Source organism: Hevea brasiliensis, chromosome 6, assembly GCF_030052815.1.
Source record: "Hevea brasiliensis isolate MT/VB/25A 57/8 chromosome 6, ASM3005281v1, whole genome shotgun sequence".
NCBI lineage: Eukaryota > Viridiplantae > Streptophyta > Magnoliopsida > Malpighiales > Euphorbiaceae > Hevea > Hevea brasiliensis.
In genome coordinates this window covers 108,445,072-108,463,976 of record NC_079498.1, presented here as the reverse complement: position 1 = coordinate 108,463,976, position 18,905 = coordinate 108,445,072, and the positions used below count along the sequence as shown (strand labels likewise).

The 18,905-nt window shown below is 36.8% G+C and overlaps 2 protein-coding genes across 3 annotated transcripts; one reads left to right on the top strand and one right to left on the bottom strand.

Annotated features, from left to right (window-relative positions):
- Positions 1-134: 134 nt before the first annotated feature.
- LOC110666543 (flowering time control protein FY) lies at positions 135-8,117 on the top strand. The gene is made up of 18 exons (XM_021827056.2): positions 135-550; positions 796-887; positions 975-1,043; positions 1,123-1,227; positions 2,437-2,532; positions 2,626-2,708; positions 2,829-2,900; positions 2,981-3,078; positions 3,560-3,619; positions 3,707-3,767; positions 4,096-4,183; positions 4,290-4,353; positions 4,653-4,731; positions 5,403-5,492; positions 6,056-6,144; positions 6,315-6,856; positions 7,153-7,401; positions 7,692-8,117. The coding sequence occupies exons 1-18, from the start codon at positions 376-378 to the stop codon at positions 7,761-7,763; spliced, it is 2,184 nt and encodes a 727-aa protein (XP_021682748.2). The 5' UTR covers positions 135-375; the 3' UTR covers positions 7,764-8,117.
- Positions 8,118-9,803: 1,686 nt separating this feature from the next.
- Positions 9,804-18,675, bottom strand: LOC110666541 (PH, RCC1 and FYVE domains-containing protein 1). Of its 2 annotated transcripts, XM_021827053.2 has the most exons (9): positions 18,081-18,672; positions 17,652-17,738; positions 15,768-15,857; positions 15,060-15,140; positions 14,648-14,842; positions 12,458-14,563; positions 11,775-11,921; positions 10,835-11,220; positions 9,804-10,319 (listed from the first exon to the last, which is right to left on the bottom strand). In XM_021827053.2, exons 1-9 carry the CDS (start codon positions 18,132-18,134, stop codon positions 10,184-10,186), a joined length of 3,282 nt encoding a protein of 1,093 aa, XP_021682745.2. In that variant the 5' UTR covers positions 18,135-18,672; the 3' UTR covers positions 9,804-10,183. The 2 variants fall into 2 exon arrangements, with proteins under 2 accessions (XP_021682745.2, XP_058005179.1); XM_058149196.1 differs by lacking the exon at positions 9,804-10,319 and having other exon boundaries at positions 10,961-11,146; positions 18,081-18,675.
- Positions 18,676-18,905: the final 230 nt, after the last annotated feature.

The window sequence follows — 18,905 nt, the reverse complement described above, 5'->3', positions numbered from 1 at the left end:
TATTTCAATTAAAATTACATAAATTAAAAAATAATAGTAAATAAATAGACCAATTAGAGATTTAAATTTGCGCCATCTCATCCTTATAGTATCTCTGCTATAAGTAAACATTTCTCTAACCTTTTTATAATTTTTTTTTTTTTGTATGTCAGAAATTCTTAAAAAATTGAGAATTTAAATCAAAACCTGTATGCTGCTGCGGCGCTGCCTTCCAAATAAACACTGGCTACTTGCCTACAGTCTTGAGCTATTATTAGGGTTTAATGGCACTCACAGCCTAAACGCTTCTCCACCATTTTAGTTTAAATCTAATCTGTACCAAATGCCCAACTGACTCTGCCTTTAGGGGTTGGATTTTTAAGATTTGTGGTGACAATGATGTATGGTGATCCTCAACACCAACAACAACAGCAGCCGGGCGGGGAATTCCTCAGGGGTCCACCACCACCGCCACCGATGATGCGACAGCCTTCGGCCTCTTCAACTACTCTCAATCCCGCAGATTATCACCATCCCTCAGCCGCTGGGCCTCTTCCCCCTTCTTACGACGGTGAGGCTCTAATTGTTCATTTACGTATCTGAAGCGCATAGAGGCAGTTGTCGCTATACGCCCTTAATTATTTTAATTGGTTGTGAAATTAAGGACAAGAAGAAGAAATGATGACAGGATAAGCCTTTTTTTTCCTATAAACCTTAAGCCCCACTTTCATAAACCTTAAAGGCATGATCTTGAGATGTTGCTAGTCTGATTATGTTCGGTATTCTAACTTTGCATTTGATAAATGGTTGTATTAGCTCACGGTGACAATTTTGGCGCAAAAAGAATGAGAAAGCTTACCCAGAGGAGAGCAGTTGATTACACGAGTACTGTTGTCCACTATATGCAGGTGATACTTTTCATTTACGATCATTTGCATATCTTTTGCTGACATTTCTTAAGTATTCATATGATCATTTTATTTGTGCCCCTGCAGATTCGAATGTGGCACCGGGATTCAAGAGACAGGACAGCATTGCAACCTACTCCAGCTTCGGCAATTGATGTCAGTGAAAATTGTTCGTAAAGTATTATTTTGTTAATAGACATGCTTGACTGAAGTAGTCATTTGATATTTGGTGCAGATGTTACCAACTGCTGCCTATGCTGACAATCCATCAACAAGCTTTGCTGCAAAGTTTGTTCATACATCTCTAAACAAGAATCGTTGTTCAATTAATCGGGTTGTGGTATGTCAGAATGAGATCAAATTTTCTGACATCATTATATTTTGCGGAATTGATTTTTAAATGTTTTCGTGTATCTACTTTTGCTGTTATATAACTTTTTTGACGAACAATGAATTTGTTAAGGAGATAGTTGAAAATAGTAATTGCAATCAGTGTCAAGAAATCATTTCAAGTAAAAAACAAGAACAAGGGAAGAGTATAGTCCTTAATTTTTGCTATCTAAAATTTGAACATTTTGAAGTCAAATTTCTTATGAGAGGGAGCATTGTTTTGATTAGTTGTTGGCTTATTACTACATCTGTTAGGTTTTAGCTCTGAAATTTTTAATACACAAAATGATAAACATTGTCAAATTTGTAATCAAATAAGAATGTAATTTAAACCCAGTTGGTTATGTAAAAAATACCTTCCAAGTCAAGATGTTAACTTTCCTCATTAACTCTCTTTTAGCTGCTGGTGCTTGGCTTCAACTGCATCTCTCAATATTAAGTTTTAGCTTATGTTGTAAAGATAATTATGGAAAAGAAATTGCTAATACTAGATGAGTAAGTGGCTTCTTGAAATATGTCAAATCAGATGAAACTTGGATGACTAGTCCATGAGACGGAAAAGAAAATGCAAGGAAACTAACAATCATTCATTTATTGATTTTTTTATTAATTGGTTGGCCATTTTCTAGACCTGTTGTCTGCAGTTCTTGGTCTGTAAGTTAGTGTAAGATGAGGTATAGCGGGTCTTCTAATGTGTTCATGTGTGCACCTTTATGTGTGTTGGTTTGCATGTGTATAATTTATGTTTGCATTGCTCATTGATTTTCTTTCAGATATTTTCTTCTTTTTTGCTATTTGACTTATTGTGTTAAATATTTTGAAGTACCTTAACTGAACATTTCTTTTTTACTATTTCTTCGTCTTCAGCGGGGTCCTTATTATCCAGAAAAACCAAACCTAAGGAAACTAATGGTCATCGACTTACCATTTATTGATTTATTTAATTGTCTATTTTTGAGACTTGTATGCATCTGTATGTACTTTGGCATGCCCAGCTGCATACATTACATAAGCGTTTGTAATTTTGATATTTTCATTGTCCAATGATGTTTTCAAACTTTTCATTCTGATGCTTTTTTTCCCTTTTCCCATATGCTTAATGCACTAAATATTCTTAAATAACTTAACTGAAATCTTTTTCACCCTTTTTCTTTCACAGTGGACTCCTAATGGGAGACGTCTAATCACAGGCTCTCAAAGTGGGGAATTCACTCTTTGGAATGGACAGTCCTTTAACTTTGAAATGATTCTTCAGGTACATAATTATAATTGTCTGATGCTTTCATAGATTAATTTGAAATAGAAATCAGATTGATGTTTCTTGTGGAATGCCTTCTTTAATGTGCAGGCCCATGATCAAGCAATCAGGTCCATGGTATGGAGTCATAATGACAACTGGATGGTATCTGGTGATGATGGCGGTGCAATTAAGTAAGCTATCTCATACATTTTCTATTGTTTTTTAGTTTTGTTGCTGTCATAAATTTTGTTTGTTGGATGGACCTATTTTCCTTCACATGATATGGATTTTAATTTGGGATCAACTTTTAGGTACTGGCAGAGCAACATGAATAATGTTAAGGCTAATAAATCTGCCCATAAAGAATCAGTTCGTGACTTAAGGTAGATATTCATTTGCTTCACAATTATATTCACCATGAGCATTTATCCACGAAACATCTCCTAATGATTCTCTTGAACAGCTTCTGTAGGACAGATTTGAAGTTCTGTTCTTGTTCTGATGATACTACTGTTAAAGTTTGGGACTTTGCTCGATGCCAAGAAGAGCGTTCATTAACTGGTAATGTGCTTGGGCTATTATTAGATATAATTCATTGCCCCAAATTTGTATCATTTCCTGACTCTGGCAGCATTAATGATTTCTTCTGAGGCAATTATGTCTAGCAAGTGAAAACTGATCATTGCACCTATGGGTGCTTTATTAGACATGTATTATATGGTTATTCTGCTTTTTGTTCATTGAGTAATTATGAACTTATCCATGTGTTTGCAATCAAAGGGCATGGTTTTTTTTTATATGTTAGATCTATTTCAGTTCAAGTTTTGATCAGAAGGGTCTTTTCAATTTATTTGTGACTTCTCTTAGGGGTAGCAAGAAAATTGTTGATCTGGGGGCCTTCTCTCCTTCTTTCTTACTCCCTCTTTGTTGGGCTGGGTCCACTGTTAACTTTTTACTTCATGGAGTACATCATATGTGTTTGAATAGCATGACAAGATTACTTATATGTAATCCTAATTCTGCATGTTTTAAACTCAGGCAGGCCATGGTTGGGATGTGAAGAGTGTTGACTGGCATCCTACAAAATCTCTATTGGTTTCAGGTCTGCCCTAGATGTCTTTTGTGAATTATCAAACATTTTATGAGTTACCATTGCCATTGTTAATGCCATTAATTGGCCCTTTTTTAGGTGGGAAAGACAACCTTGTAAAACTCTGGGATGCTAAAACTGGGAGAGAGCTTTGCTCATTGTGAGTACAATATAATATTTTCTTGGTGATTGAATTCATTGTTTACTATTATTTGTTATCGCTCTGTTTGGATCTGCTTCGAGAATGGTATTGGCAGTTTGGCTGTTCATTGGACCTTTTTCTTATATTCGTTTGAAGGATTTAGTGGGCCTGCCTTAATCTTGTGTCTCTTAGTCAAGCTTGAGCCCTCATATGTACCCAGAGAAAAAAATGCCAAGAGCAGCTGTTGGTTGTGTTTGGTCAATTAATCCAAGTGGTCAAAAGCAACTGAACAGCAATTCTTAACAGATGCTATCTGACTTTGACAAGTTGTTCTTGTTTTTTGCAGTCATGGCCACAAAAACACGGTGCTTTGTGTCAAATGGAATCAAAATGGTAACTGGATGGTAACTGCTGCAAAGGATCAAATCGTTAAGGTTGCAAAATTCTTTCTAACTTTGAATCTCTCTTTCAATATGGTAACTTGTTTCCTCCTCCCATCTGTTTTTTTTTTTTTGTGCTTTTTTTTTTCCTCATTTCCAGCTTTATGATATTAGAGCTATGAAGGAGCTTGAATCTTTCCGTGGACACCGTAAAGATGTGACTGGTTAGTAACAGCCTCACACATTGAACACTGTATGTGGATCAGTTTTGTTCAACCCTGCCCAAAAAGATTACAAAAGTAAAAGTAAAACTAGTAATGTGGACAATGGTTATGCATTTACTAGATTTTTCTTAATACCAGAACTTTACTTGTGCTGAAATTGGCTAAGGCATATACAAATACCTTAAATGAACTTTACTTCTGAATCAATGTCAATTTTTTTTTTTTTAATTTGCAACTCTTTCCATTTTGTTATGTCTGAGGAGATGGTAATTGTTATATCTTCTTTCCACCTTTTCTAGCATTGGCTTGGCATCCATTTCATGAAGAGTACTTTGTTAGTGGGAGTTTTGATGGGTCCATTATCCATTGGCTTGTTGGGTAAGTTTCTTCCACATGCTGAATGTTATTTTCACATAAATTATTTTATTCCCTTATTTCTGGTATTTTCAGTATGTAATGCATTAGGTGGTTAAATGTTTCTGTTTAATATATTTTCACTCTTTGGTTTTGTGAAACATTGAACATAGTTCAAAGGAAAAGAATGCAGGTAGAAAGAATAGAACTAATACTTACAAAACAATGTTGTTTTAAGATGTGATGGCATAGAATTACAAGCCATAAGGTGATGTATCTAGAGTTCTCTCATCATGGAGGCTTCTGCTTTTGGGATGTTGGGATCCTGAATTGATCAGGTGCACCAATCTGGAGTCTTTTAAGGGTCTGAAAGAGTTACACCTTTAGCTTATATATATATAAACACACTTTAGACTTCTAAATATAATAGTAGTAAGTCCTTATAAAGAAATGAAGTCATTCAGGTGATATTTTGGTGAATTGATAGCATTGATTTGTGTTATGATCTTCTTTAGTTATCATGTTCTATCCAAGGAAAATGAAGAAAGCTGCAAGGTAGATGATGACTCATGCTCTCATAGCAACCTTTTCAACTTTGTTACTCTTCCTTTTTGTTTTTATTTGCTTCTGTTTAATGCTATTTGCTATTTTCATTGGATGTAAACTTTGAAATAATCTTGCATTTATGCGAGTAGGCATGAAACTCCCCAGATTGAAGTTGCCAATGCTCATGATAATAGCGTGTGGGATATTGCATGGCATCCTATTGGATATCTTCTTTGCAGGTAAATGGCATTTTTTTTTATGATTATCTTTTGTAGTCCATGATGGCTCATTTATTGTTTAGAGTATCTAAACTGACACATGCGCACAAAAGAAAAAGGCACCGTGTATAGAGCCAAAAGAAGGGATAACAATCCTAGTTGATGGAACCAATCTTCAACAACTATGATTTCTTTTGGTAATTTAAATTCCATTGCTCATTCTTTGGGTAATTTAGATTCGATTTTCCCTTCACCCTTCTCTCTCTATACTTCTGAATTAAGAAATGAAGAATTGCCAATAGAGATCATCAGAATGGAAACTTTTCAATTACTGCATGACCATAGTTGGCTACGTCCTGTTAAACTATTTTTCCATTCAGAGAGATATTGTTTATATTTCCTAAGCACTTATTTATATCAATGTGGAAACAATAAGGTCTAGATATTGTGAGGTTCAGGTGTAGGACGGCTAGCAAATGAATTGAACCAGTAATTCTTGGACTGCTTGCAGCTTGTTTTGGTCAATTTCTCATTGAGCTTCTGTCTCCTCTTCGCTTAGTGAACTTTCTTAATATCTTGTGCAGTGGTAGCAATGATCATACAACAAAGTTTTGGTGCAGAAATAGACCTGGAGACATTGCTCGTGATAAATTTAACATTGGTCAGAACCAAGGTAATACTTTGCAGACTCTGGTCTATTATTAAGCTAATTGATATTTTTTATAAACTTAAATATTATTCTTAGAATTTTCTCTGTTTAAAAAACTATAAGTTTTAATGAAGTTGTGTTATATTTTAAACTTTAGCTGAGTTTAGTTTTCTAAAATTTCATCTCTGCATTAGGTTATGGTGAACAAAACTCTGCCCTTGCTGGTCGCCTGCCTGGTAATTTCCCTGTACCTGAACCACCAACAACTCCAGGACCATTTGCTGCTGGATTGACTCGAAACGAAGGAACCATTCCGGGTGTTGGAGCTGCAATGCCATTAGCAATTCCATCTTTTGATGCATCAGCACAGGGGGAGCAGAAACAGCCTGTTCCAATGTCTATGCCTCTAGCAGCCCCTCCTCTCCCACCTGGCCCACATCCATCTCTTCTTGCTGCCAATCAGCAGCAGGGATATCAACACAATCCTCAGCAGATGCAGCAGCAGCAACAGCAACACCAGGCACTCCCTCAGCAAATGCCTCCTTTGCCAATGCCTCCAAATATGCAGCAGCTTCAGCCACCATCACATTTACCCATGCTTCCTCATCCCCATCTACCTCGCCCTCCACAAGTGCCTCATGGTATGCCTTCACCAATTCCATCTTCTATGCCAGGATCCTTGCCTGTGAATTCATCAATGTCTGCATCGCATCCATTGCCAATGCCTGGCCCAATGGTATGATATTTATTTTATTTGCTTTTTATCAAATTCCACTGTTACTTTGATTCCACATATGGGTTGATGTCTGACATTGTTTCATGGCTCTGTATTCGCTGAATGGACATTCTAGTGATTTTGAAATAATTTCTTAAGTATTTTAACTACTCTTTATTGTTGAACACGGAGTAATTTGGAAGGACCATGACAATGTATTTAGAAAATCCTAGTTTCTAAATGTGTGTTTAGCACTTTATTTAGATGGTGAACTGTCTAATGTTGTTAGTTTATCCCTGCTTTTTGTCTTTTTTAAGGGAATGCAAGGCACAATGAATCAGATGGTCCCTCCAATGCCACAAGGTCATTTTATGGGCCTGAATGCAATGCACTCAGGATCCTTATCCACAAGTGCTGCCCCGCCTGTAGGGGGCTTTCCTAATGGCCTACCAAATATGCAAGGCCCATCAAATGTAACCGGGAACCAAATGTATCCACAAGGTGGACCATTCAACCGACCACAAGGTGGACAGATGCCAATGATGCCAGGGTTTAATCCGTATCAGGTGAGATGGGTGTTGCTTTGTAGTTGTAGCACAGGTAGTTTATTGTAACTTGTCATATTTGGTAAGCCATGTTTCCGGCGTGTTGAGTTTGTGTGCATGTACGAGTTGAGAACAATAACATATAACGGGTCATTATGTAGAATCATGAAGTGGCCAACTTTAGGGAGTTGCTGAATGGCTTATAAATTTTGCTTATATGGTTAAGAAATTTGATGAAGTAGATTTAACAAAACAATGGGTTTAAAACATTAACACCAGTTTCTGAGGATCTAATTGGTTGCTTATTGCAGTCTGGTGGTCAATCTGGTTTGCCTCCACCACTGCCACCAGGTCCTTCACCACATTCCCAAACACCTCAGTAGACCATTGATTCTTCTCTGAGCGGCTGCTGCTTAGGAGTGGGAGGAAACTACAATCTGTACTGGTTTGCATGTGTTAAAGCTAACTTGTGTTCATTTTTAATACTTTAGGATGATTCTTTTTGCCCTTTTTCTGTGGCCAGTGTATAATTTAGCCGTTAAATGCTTTCAGATATTTGATAACTTTAGTCGAGTAGAAAATACTGTGCAATCCTTTTTCTGCCTGGAAATTTGTCTTCGTTCTCTGTTTTTCTTTATTATGTGTAATTCAAGTTTACATTTGATTGGACGATGTCATCAATCTTCTTGACAATATTTGTGATTAAGATTAATTGACATCTGCATCGTAAGAGACTATTCCTGCGAGCGTCACTGACCTAGAGTTGCTGCTGCATGGGATAGACTATCAGAAGGCAGGCCAAACGCAAACCAATTGGTTTGTCCTCCCCACGCACCCACACCACACCCACCCCAACAAAAAAAAAAAAAAAGAAGCAAGAAAGCTTAGCTTAAAACCGGGGTGATATGATTTGCAGTGGATATCGTTTATTCAAACTAATTGAAGAAATAAACTATATATCTGGGCTAAATAAATAAATAAACTATATCTACAACACGTAGAGAAGAAAGCTAAAACTCCCTTGCCCTAGGGAGAAAGCACTATCTTTATCTTCCGCAACAATGAAACAAGTAGACTACAGCTCGCTTGTGTTGCCGCCAAAAGGATTGTTCTCCGTTGCATAGCCATGTTTGTTCTCAAATTTGACAGCAAACAGAAACTTAATTTTATATGAGCGAAAAACAATTTCTTTTGGTGGGGGAAAATGAAGACATTCTGAGAGGATTAAAAATGAGACTAAAGGGGACGGTATGAATCATGACATCTTATTCTTCTAATTTATCAATTTTAATCTAACCTATTAACATTAATAACCATTCTAACTCGTATAATAAAAGAAAATAATATTATATTTATGGCCCCTATATAATTATATCAATTATAAAAAAAAATATTTATTTATTTATTTATTAATTTAAATATTAACAAGTATAAAATATTTATTTTTTTCCAAATATTTATATTGATTTTATTCTAATGCTTGCAAAATAAAAATATTAATATCTTTGGAAAGGAAAATTTTTATGAAAGTAATATTTTTTTTTATTATCATAATCAGTAAATAGTGAAAGTAAAATTATTTTCCTTAAAATGGTTTTATAAAGTTTAAATGTATGCGTCTTTCATTTCAAATTATTAAATTTGCTAACATTATATGATAAATTTTTATTAAAAAATAAAATTAAATTAAAAAACATTTAAAGTTTTAGGTTTTTTTTTTTTTTTTTGGTGATTAAGTCTTTAAAGATAAATAATATCAAAGCAATACTGGGATGATTAACTGATTACGGGATTGGGCTTATAAATAATGCAAACAGCCCATAAAAAACAAGCTACTAACTGCTAACCCTTTGAGAAAATTGTGGTCTTCAGGGCCCATTAGGCTCCAAAGACCAAAAGTAGACCCCCAAAACAATCCTCTTCGCTCTGTCCAGGAAATCGGAATTCCGAAACCGCCATTTTGTTTGGTCTTTCTCCTCGAACTCCGGCGCAATCGTGAAAAGAAGAATTAAATCCCGAATAAACACAGCCATCTAATTCATTTAGAAAAAAAAAAAGAAGCAAAGTTTAATCATAATTGGAAAGTAGTAAATAACAAGGGGTTTATACAGTTCATCAGCGGACTACTTTTACCGTAAGATGGAAGAAATTTGAGGAAAACCATCTAATTCCCTTAGGAAACGAAACCACAGTATCAAGTACATTTTTCACAAAAATCTAATATTTTCATAATTCATCTAATTTTTATTGTTTTGTAGCCAGGAGCCAATCATATTCTAGGATTGCTTATTTCAAATCTATACATCTCTACAGGTTCTCAAAAACCAACTGATAGTTGGCGAAATGTAGAAAATTGTGGCTGTAGAAGCGCAGCCACCCTCGACAAATAAGATTAAAGAACGACAAAAAAAGCACTCAGTATATGATGTCATCCAATCTGTATGCTACCATCCTCATGAATATACAAGAGGCAGCTGTTTTGAATTCAAAGCCAGCAACCTACTTTACAAAGAATTTACATAACCCTCGCCATTTTTCAAGTTTCCCTTTCGAAAAAATTACAGGAAATTATGAAAATATGGATACATCATTCACCAGGCAAAAAAAAAAAATCGAATGGCCGAATGCAACAGAGAGAGAGAGAGAGAGAGAGAGAGAGATTAGCAACAGCCCTACCCTCTAAGAAACAAAGTTGGCTTCCTCCAATCATGAGCTCAGAAATATAAACCAATATCTGAAACTCCGATCAATAGCTTTTACAAGTGCCACCAAAATTGCATCTTGATTATGGAAGGTCAATGAGCTAAACCTTCCCTCCCACACCCACACCCACACCCACAATAGATTTATCAACCATGGGAACATTGTATTGTTGATACACCCTTGCTCTGTTTGCTGCCCACCATTGTTCTGCTTGTTTCTCACTGAATCGCTTTCGACTGCAAAAGGAGAAATTAACATACAAGAGGGTAATAATCTCTAATAAGGTATTAATCAGCAACAAGAAAATTCAGAAAATTACTGAGTCATAAATTTTCCGCCAGTGCAATTGAGGACATGCAGATGCAAGCAAGGGACCAAACATGTTATAGATAGGAGCTTCAAATGGTACAAAAACTCTAATGATTTAAGCTTGTCTACTGGCAAACACAGCGCCCACTTTTTGTTTGTACAGTAAGGGGATGGGTGGGCAAAAAAGGAGGAAAAATAAAGTACGGTAATGTCCTATTGCAATTCCCATATTGCATGCTCTTACAGCTAGCTCTTCTTTTACCTTTGTTGAGGGAAGAGGGTAGTTTAAGAGCAAACGCCCTCAAGAGAAGCAGTTTGTTATATTATATTCATTACCATAGAATGAAAATAAAGTTCTGGCCTTTAGGGAGAAAGCTTTTCAGTTTTGACAAATAAGCATGAAGGGAAAGACAGTGATGGCCTGTGATGCCTTGTGAGATACCTGAAACGGACACGCTTAATATCTTTGGCACCTCCAGGCAAGGAAACAAGGGTAATGTAAACTCCTGGTTCATCTTGCTCAACCCATTCATCCCCATGGGTAGGTTCAACTTTTGCTATTCTGTTTTTACTCTTTAATGTTGCTTCCAAATGAGGCACTTCAGAGTGATTTATAGTTTGATTGCTAGTGGTGCCAGACACATTAGAAATCACTGGGCTGCTTGTTGATCCATTTGAATCTGGTTCATGGCAAGTTGTGGGACAACTCAGTTGCTCATTGACTGCAGTAGAAACTTCCCTTGGGGGAGTGGCACTAGAAAAATAAAAGGAAGGTGAATAGCTGTTTCTTGTTGCTCCAACAGGTAACCTTTCTGCCATGTCTTTCAACTACCGAAAATAAATTAACAAAAAATAAATTAAGATGATGCCCAATTGATTAACAATAATAAACTTTTGCAAATTGAAAATTTTACAGCCTTCTATTGCAATTCAAATAATAAATACGATGCACGTTAATGCCTATGTTGGCAAGACACTTCTGAAGAAGGCCTGGAATAGACAATTTTTTAATCCTACAATTTCATTTTCCTTATCTTGATGCAACTGATTAAGATCTAAAACGTGCATGCATGAGGCTCACGCAGAACATGTCTGAGATTGTAACATAGGATGGTTAAACACATAAAACATGAACAACATATAATGTAAATGCACTTTGTTTGATATTACAAGTACTTCGAACATACTGTCCCTTGATCCTCCTTCCCTAAATCTGACTATACTTAACAATTGTCAAATCCTTGCATTCAATTTTATTATTGTATAATGGCTTTATGTAATGGGACTGCACATTTATTTCTAGGCATTGGTGCTGAAGATGACCAATTATGTCAAAAGAATTTATTTCCCAAACAAGGTAAGAACATCCACTTTTGACTTACTTGGGCTGTAAGTGACTTGATTACTTCCTTTGCTGCTTTGCATTTCGAAGTCTCCTCCTCTGCAACTGCAATAGCTTCTTTCAATTGTTTGGTTGTCCTTGCCAGCTCAACTTCTTGAAGCTGAGCTTTGCGAGTAAGTTCTTCAACCTACATTATTCAGCCGGTGAGCCATAATGCACAGATATTGCAGCTACATGCAGAGTGCATTAGCATAGCTAAGAATAAATGTAATTGGTGCATAGACTCATAACTTCAAGCATGTATTTCTCATTAAGACTAGTAATGTGATGCCAACAGATAATCCAAAAAATTGTTTGATGGCGATGCAGCAACAAAATTGGAAAAATCATGATGACTACAAGCAAATTAAAATTCAGCTTGATTTCAGATATGAGGATTATTGTAGCCACACAAAGTTAATAAACAAAATTAACCTATAAGGAAAAAGGGCTAGAAATTTTAGCACCATAAACAATAATCACCACAAACATGACACTACTCTCCAACTTAAAGTCAAATCTAAATAACCATGTCTGCCAGTTCTGCAAGAGTAGATAAAAGCTCAGCTATTGGTCACATAATTAACATGCATGCAAAGCATATACTGATATACATATATAATGCAACTCAAAACAATAAAATTTCTGAACAGTTATTGAAATTACAAAAGGCAACACAAATACCTGAGCCCTTAATTTAACAACTTCTTCACTCAGCCTATCATTTGATCTTTTAGTGTCATCCACAACAACTTTTGGCAATGCATGCACAGAAATATTTGGGGTTGGTGTTGTTGCACGAGGCGGACTAGATCGCCTTGATGTTGGTGACGTTGCTCGAGACATAATTCTTGATCCCGGAAGAGATGCTGAGAAAAATTTCTTGGATGAACCAAAATATTTAGAGTTATTAAATGTATTGCGCTGAGAAGAATCATTTGCAGAAATTGAAACCTGAGAACCATTCAACTTATTTCTTTTTAAAGATTCATTTTCCACATCTTTAGATGATTCTATGGAATTATTTCTTCCAAGTTGGACACGTGATCCTGTATTCAAATAGTCACTGTTTTCAACTTCAATTAGTCTCTGATTTATACTTCCTCTTCTACTTAGAGCAGAATGTGAGTCAGGTTCAATAGCCCTCCGAAGTTTGCCGAAACATTGATCACAGACACGGTAAGGTTTGTTGGGATTTGGTGCCATCGCAGCCTTGAGCGATTTTTTAATACTACAAGAATGGCAAAAAACAAGTCCACAATTGTAACAATTGTGTCGTTTCCTTTTGAAATTAAATGGAAGGCGGCAGCCCGAACACATGGATTGGTCAATACCAGATACCCACTTGTGAAGACAGATAGCTGCAGTAAAACCAGTACCACAGACAACACCTTTAACCTGTTTGTCCTTCAAAGCTTCAACAATTGTCGGGGAATTTCTATCATCAGTATCACCATGGCCTAATCGGCCATTTGCACCTTTTCCCCAGGTGTAAACTTCAGTTCTTGAAGTTAAAACTGCTACATGATAAGCACCACAAGCCAATTCTTCAACGAAGTTTTTTGTAAGCTTTCCTTCAACACGAACAGGGAGCTTGCCATCAGCTTGAGAATTCCCAAGTTGACCATATACAGGGCTTCCCATTGTGTATACATGGCCCGTAGTTGTCAATGCAACAGTCATGCTGTGCCCACAAGCAACTTGACAGAAGTTGGGTTCAACAAGAGCAGCAACACAAGTGGGTACCAATCTCGGTTCTCTATCACTATGCCCAAGACGGCCTTTATCTCCATCTCCCCATGTAAATAGCTTTCCTGAAGAACAATTGCTCGAACTTGAAGACCCAACCATGACTTCAACAACTGCAGCAGTGTGCCAAACACCACAGGCTGCTCGGACAGTGCGAAGACCTTTGAGGGACCCCACTTCCCTGGGTGTAGATACACTTTTGCGGTCCCCATGCCCTAAAACACCAAAAGTTCCATCTCCAAAAGTAAACAATTGCCCAGCAGAAGTTACAACAGCTGTATGCCATGGTCCACATGAGACTGATGAGACATGTATTCCCTCTAGAGGTCCATTTAACTTTTTTGGAACCCAATTACTAGCTTCTTTTCCATATCCAAGACGCCCAAAATTGTGAGAACTACCACCCCATATGTATAAATCTCCTGAAAGTGTTACTGCACAAGAATGGTACTCTCCACATGCCACAAGTTCAACATTGATATTTTTTAGACCATCTACAAGCTTTGGATGCAAGACATCAGAGTCAACACCATGCCCAAGTCTGCCTCCAAGTTCCTCTCCCCAAGAGAAAACCTCCCCCTGTTTTGTTACCAAAGCAGCATGTCGACGACCACATGCTATAGTCTGAACATCCAATAGGACAGCAGATTCCAAGGCTTTTGGAAGAAAAGAATCCATCCTTACACCAGAACCTCCAATTCCATGCACTCCCCCACCAAGAATACCATCACCAGTGGCTTCTCCCCAAATGTAAACATCCCCTAATGCATCAGTCTCATCAAGACCAGAACCTTGACTTGATGAGCTAACAGCACTTGATAAACTTACTCTAAAAGCATCCACGCTCATACCCTTTAGACGCCCATTTATTGCTTCTGAGCCTCCTGATGAAATGGAATGAACTGAGCCACAAGCAGATTCAGATGGATATAAAACCTTGGGAGCCACAGCATATAATTCCACATCAGATAATGCCTTTTCTAAACCAGCTTTAGGAGGACTGTCATATGGAGTACGAAGACGTAGGGGATCCATCTCATCCTACATCAATACAAAGAAAAACTATATTGTTCAATACGCATAGCAATGCAATGCAATATCAGATGAAGGAACAAAGAAGAACACCTTCTGTGAACTGCCACCACTACCAAATGCAGAACTCAAAGGAGAACTTCTTTGGGTGTGTGCTTTAGGACTAGTGGCTTCTGATGAGATTCCTTCACTTCTGGAATCTGCTCTCCCTTTCCTAAGATGGTTGCGTGATATTAGGGCTTTTAGACCAGTAATCCAGACTTCAGCTTCATCTTTGTCCTTGCAAATCTGGTTAAGAAAAGTTTGATCAATCAATGATTAAAATTTTCCATATGACAAAAGTTGTGATATGTGATTGAAAAAGTTTGAATAGAAGTTGTGATCAATTACAGAAGATGACTCTCAAGATTTCACAACATAATTCTGGATAAAGAAAAAAGGGGGAAGAGGGGTGTGTGAGTGGGGGGTGGGAGGTGAATTGCCATTAGAAGAGAGAAATACCTACCAAATCTAAAGACCTATCACTATATATAAGAGAAAATGACTGGTATTCTTTCTCCGGGCGAGGATATCTCTGAAATATTGGCTGCAGTATGCAAAATTAGGAAAAACCAGTTAGAACATAATGATATTTTTCCTATCACATGATTTTGTTTGCTAGTTCTGATGCACATATAATATAGAACCATGTAAAAAGACATAATATAACAAAAGTGCCACTACAAGTCATGCTCTAATAAACCACATAGCCATTGAGCTTCTCCATGCAGTCCAAATACCCAACTTTCTAAAGCTAGTAGATGCATGCAACATACCATGTCAAACTAAAGCATAAATTAAAAGTTTCAAGGGCAACTAAACTTGATAGAATAACATACATATAGCATTTTCTCACTGTCTGTTCTTAAGGCACATAAAAATTTCACAGCAACTTTGCATATGCAAACACGACCCTCCAATATATTAAGTGCAAGGTAGCAATATGTGAAGCTCAATCGTCTGAAAACCAAAGCAATTTACATTACAATGATACCGTTGCTTAAAATAAGAAGCCAGCTTAAACTGCTAATTAATGAGGATGATAAATACCTAAATAATATGTTGCAAAGTACAAAATGAAATATATGTTTCAACCTCCTCAGATCTATAACCAACACGTTACTCAGTGCTCAGCATGTAAAGCTACACAAAATCTCAATATAAATAAACTTACTGTACGCTGTCCAGATATAATTCTGGAGACATGACTCAGTTTAAGATGCTTCTCCTCTTTTCCTGACAACCATATTAAAGCAGATTCATCCTGAAAGAAACAAAAGCAAGGACAGATCACATAAAATTTTTGTTAGAGCTAAGCCACACATCCAATGCACCATATAATAAGAACCAAATGTATATGAAATAGCTCCTCATAAATTTAGCAACAAGTTGCAATCAACAGAAAGTCTAAGCAAAACAACATGACACAAATAGAAAAATTCCCAGATGCAAAGCACTAAAATGCAGGATCTAGAAAAAGTAAATGATGGAAGGAGTAGGACTTGACACAAACAGAACTGGATGCAACATAAACAAATGCTACAAATACATGCATGCCTGCATCCATAATGAGACAACAGGGGAAGGTCCAAGGGGTACTCCTAACTTTTTATAAGGAAACTGAGGCATTAGTTTGGACAGTAGGATCAGCACCATGCTAGGCCATGCCAGTAATCCGTAACGCTTAGCTTTTTCTTTTTCATTTTATTCTCCCTGATTTATATCTAGTGCAATTATTCTAATAGCATCCATTCTATTTTCTCCCTATCCACATCTTTTACCCTGCAATAGTGTTGAACTACCATGCAGGGCACCACCATAGGAGTGAAAAAGTTCATTAAAGATCCTAAGAAGATCTTTTCTGAGTCTAATATAACTGCAAAGTCCGCTATAATACCTCCCATGCACAAAGATAAATGACCAAAAATTCTTATTGTAAAAGTTAAATCCAATCACTTTTCCACTTTTACCACGTAGTAGAACAGAAGTAGAGTGCTGGGGCATCATCAGCATAGGAATGAAAGTAAAACAGTTCCTCGAAGATCCTAGAGAGAATTTTCTGAGCTCAGAATATCTGTTGAGTCAGCTAATTTATTTCCCATGCACAAAAATAAGTGACATAAAAAACTTTGTGCAAGAATTAATCCAGTTAGTTTTGCATTACAGCATAAAAACTTCCTTTTTCAGTAACTTTTCATTTCCCATTTAATTGCAAATTCCAACCATTGCTTGTTAGAGATAAAAGGACACCCTTGCCTTCTAATTTAATTCCACTTAAGCTGTAATGCATTGCACTCTCGTGAGGAAGATTAGCTAATACTTTGTTGACGAGAAACAGGTAGGCACCACTGAACTGGAACAAGAGTAGAAAATCCTGCCAGTTGGATACCCAGATTAGCATCACAACTGTCAAGTGGTTTTCAGCACAGAGGTGGAACTGTCTTGAGAGATCATCACATCAGATGGCCAGGTGAAAGATTACATGTGTCACCTTTTCAAACTTCTTGATTCCAGTGTTACCTTCCATATACATAAGCTTAGCTTCCTTTGTTTCACTCTTTCTCTTATTTCCGCTCAATAACCTTATTACTATTTTCATTCCTTAATAAAACTTACAAATCCTTATTTTCTCTAGAAAATCTTATTTGGTAAATGTCCAGGCTAAAGTTGCTGAACCTAATTTTTGTTTGCTTTAAACTTTAGTGAAAGAGACACATTTGTGACAAATCTAAGACACCATATGACTCATTAAATAGACTCAACATTGCATTGAAAACTTGAACAAAACCAAAAATCCCTGCCAACATAAGTTACAGACACAACACAGTAAAGAAATACAAACCAATCAAGATGCATGGACGAAGTTGTAGACCAATCTACTCGAAAAGCAGACATTGCCTTATTAGGCTTCTTATTCAATGGAAGGAAAAAAAAAATCCATATATCAAATAAAATGTCCTTGACCCAGAAACATTGCAAAGCCTCAAATAAAAAGGAAGAAGTGTGTGTGTGTGTTTGTGTGCGTTGTTGGGGAACCATGGATTATATTTAATCTTACATTGGCCAGTCTGAAGGGGCAAAATTTGGGTTTCCCTCTACGTCCATACTTGAGTAATTGGGCTCCCTTTTTAAGAGCAGTGATAGCCTGCCGAAAAGAACAAACCAAGAACCAGAATTAAAATAAACTAAGCAAACGTTGAGTAATTCACACTAAGGTCCTTTGTAGCTTAAATGATGCTCGGTATGATCAGAGTTATTTGACTTACAAAACAAAATTACCAAACTAACAAGCAAAAATCTCACTGAAGTAGCACACCAAACAAAGAAGCAAAAACATTTTCTTTTTTATCATTTTAATGCTACATTAACACAGGTTCACCTCAATGTACACATAAATGTAGAGCATGCAAACATCCACACTCACATATAGAGTCAACTTTAAAACATCATAAATGCCCAAACAATAAAAATAAAATAACCAAATTACCAACTCAATCTCTCTCTCCACAGGCCCTGGCCTCGACTGTTCGGCTGCAGTCATTTTCGCCGCTAGAAATCAATTACTTCCTTTCCCTAACATAACCCCACCCATTACTGCCTCATACTCCTACGCATACACCTAAGCACACACATTGCCTCATTTAACACCACCAAACCCTAAATCACCCACTTTCCCTCAGCTCATCGATACTTCATATCAGCTTTTCTTTTCATTTATTTTCCCTTTTTGGAAAAGAGTAAAGAATCAAAGCTCAGAGCCGAAATTGAAGAACTAATCGAAGGGAAAACTGATCGAATTTGGAAGGAAAGTCTCTGTTGGCTCTGAGATTTGAGGGTTAAAATTCGAAGAAAACTATGATGAAATGGGTCAAAGAAGCAGCGAATTGCGTTACGATGCAAAACGACGAGAGAATGTGATTCGAAAGAGTGATATGATCAAAAGATTCTGCTAAGGCCCGTTCGGCTCGAGGTTTGGGGTTGGAAGAGAAAATGCGGGAAAATTAGCGGTGGAGTGAGACGCGGAGCAGCTGCAGAAATACTGTGAGAGTGAAAGAGAGAATCTAATTGAAGAAAGTTAATGAAAATGATGGATTTTAATTCGAGTTATTTATTAGTCAACTCTCTCTTTGTTGACTTTCAAGTACTGTTCGTTCGCGTAGTCCCATTCCCACTAACCATTGAGATTTTGCCACGTTGCACAAATGCACCTTCTCAAAATAACTGATGTCGTACTCACCGATGATTAATTAATAGAAAATATTACTTTTTCGTCGTAATTAACACTTTTATCCATCTAATTTTGCAACTCAAC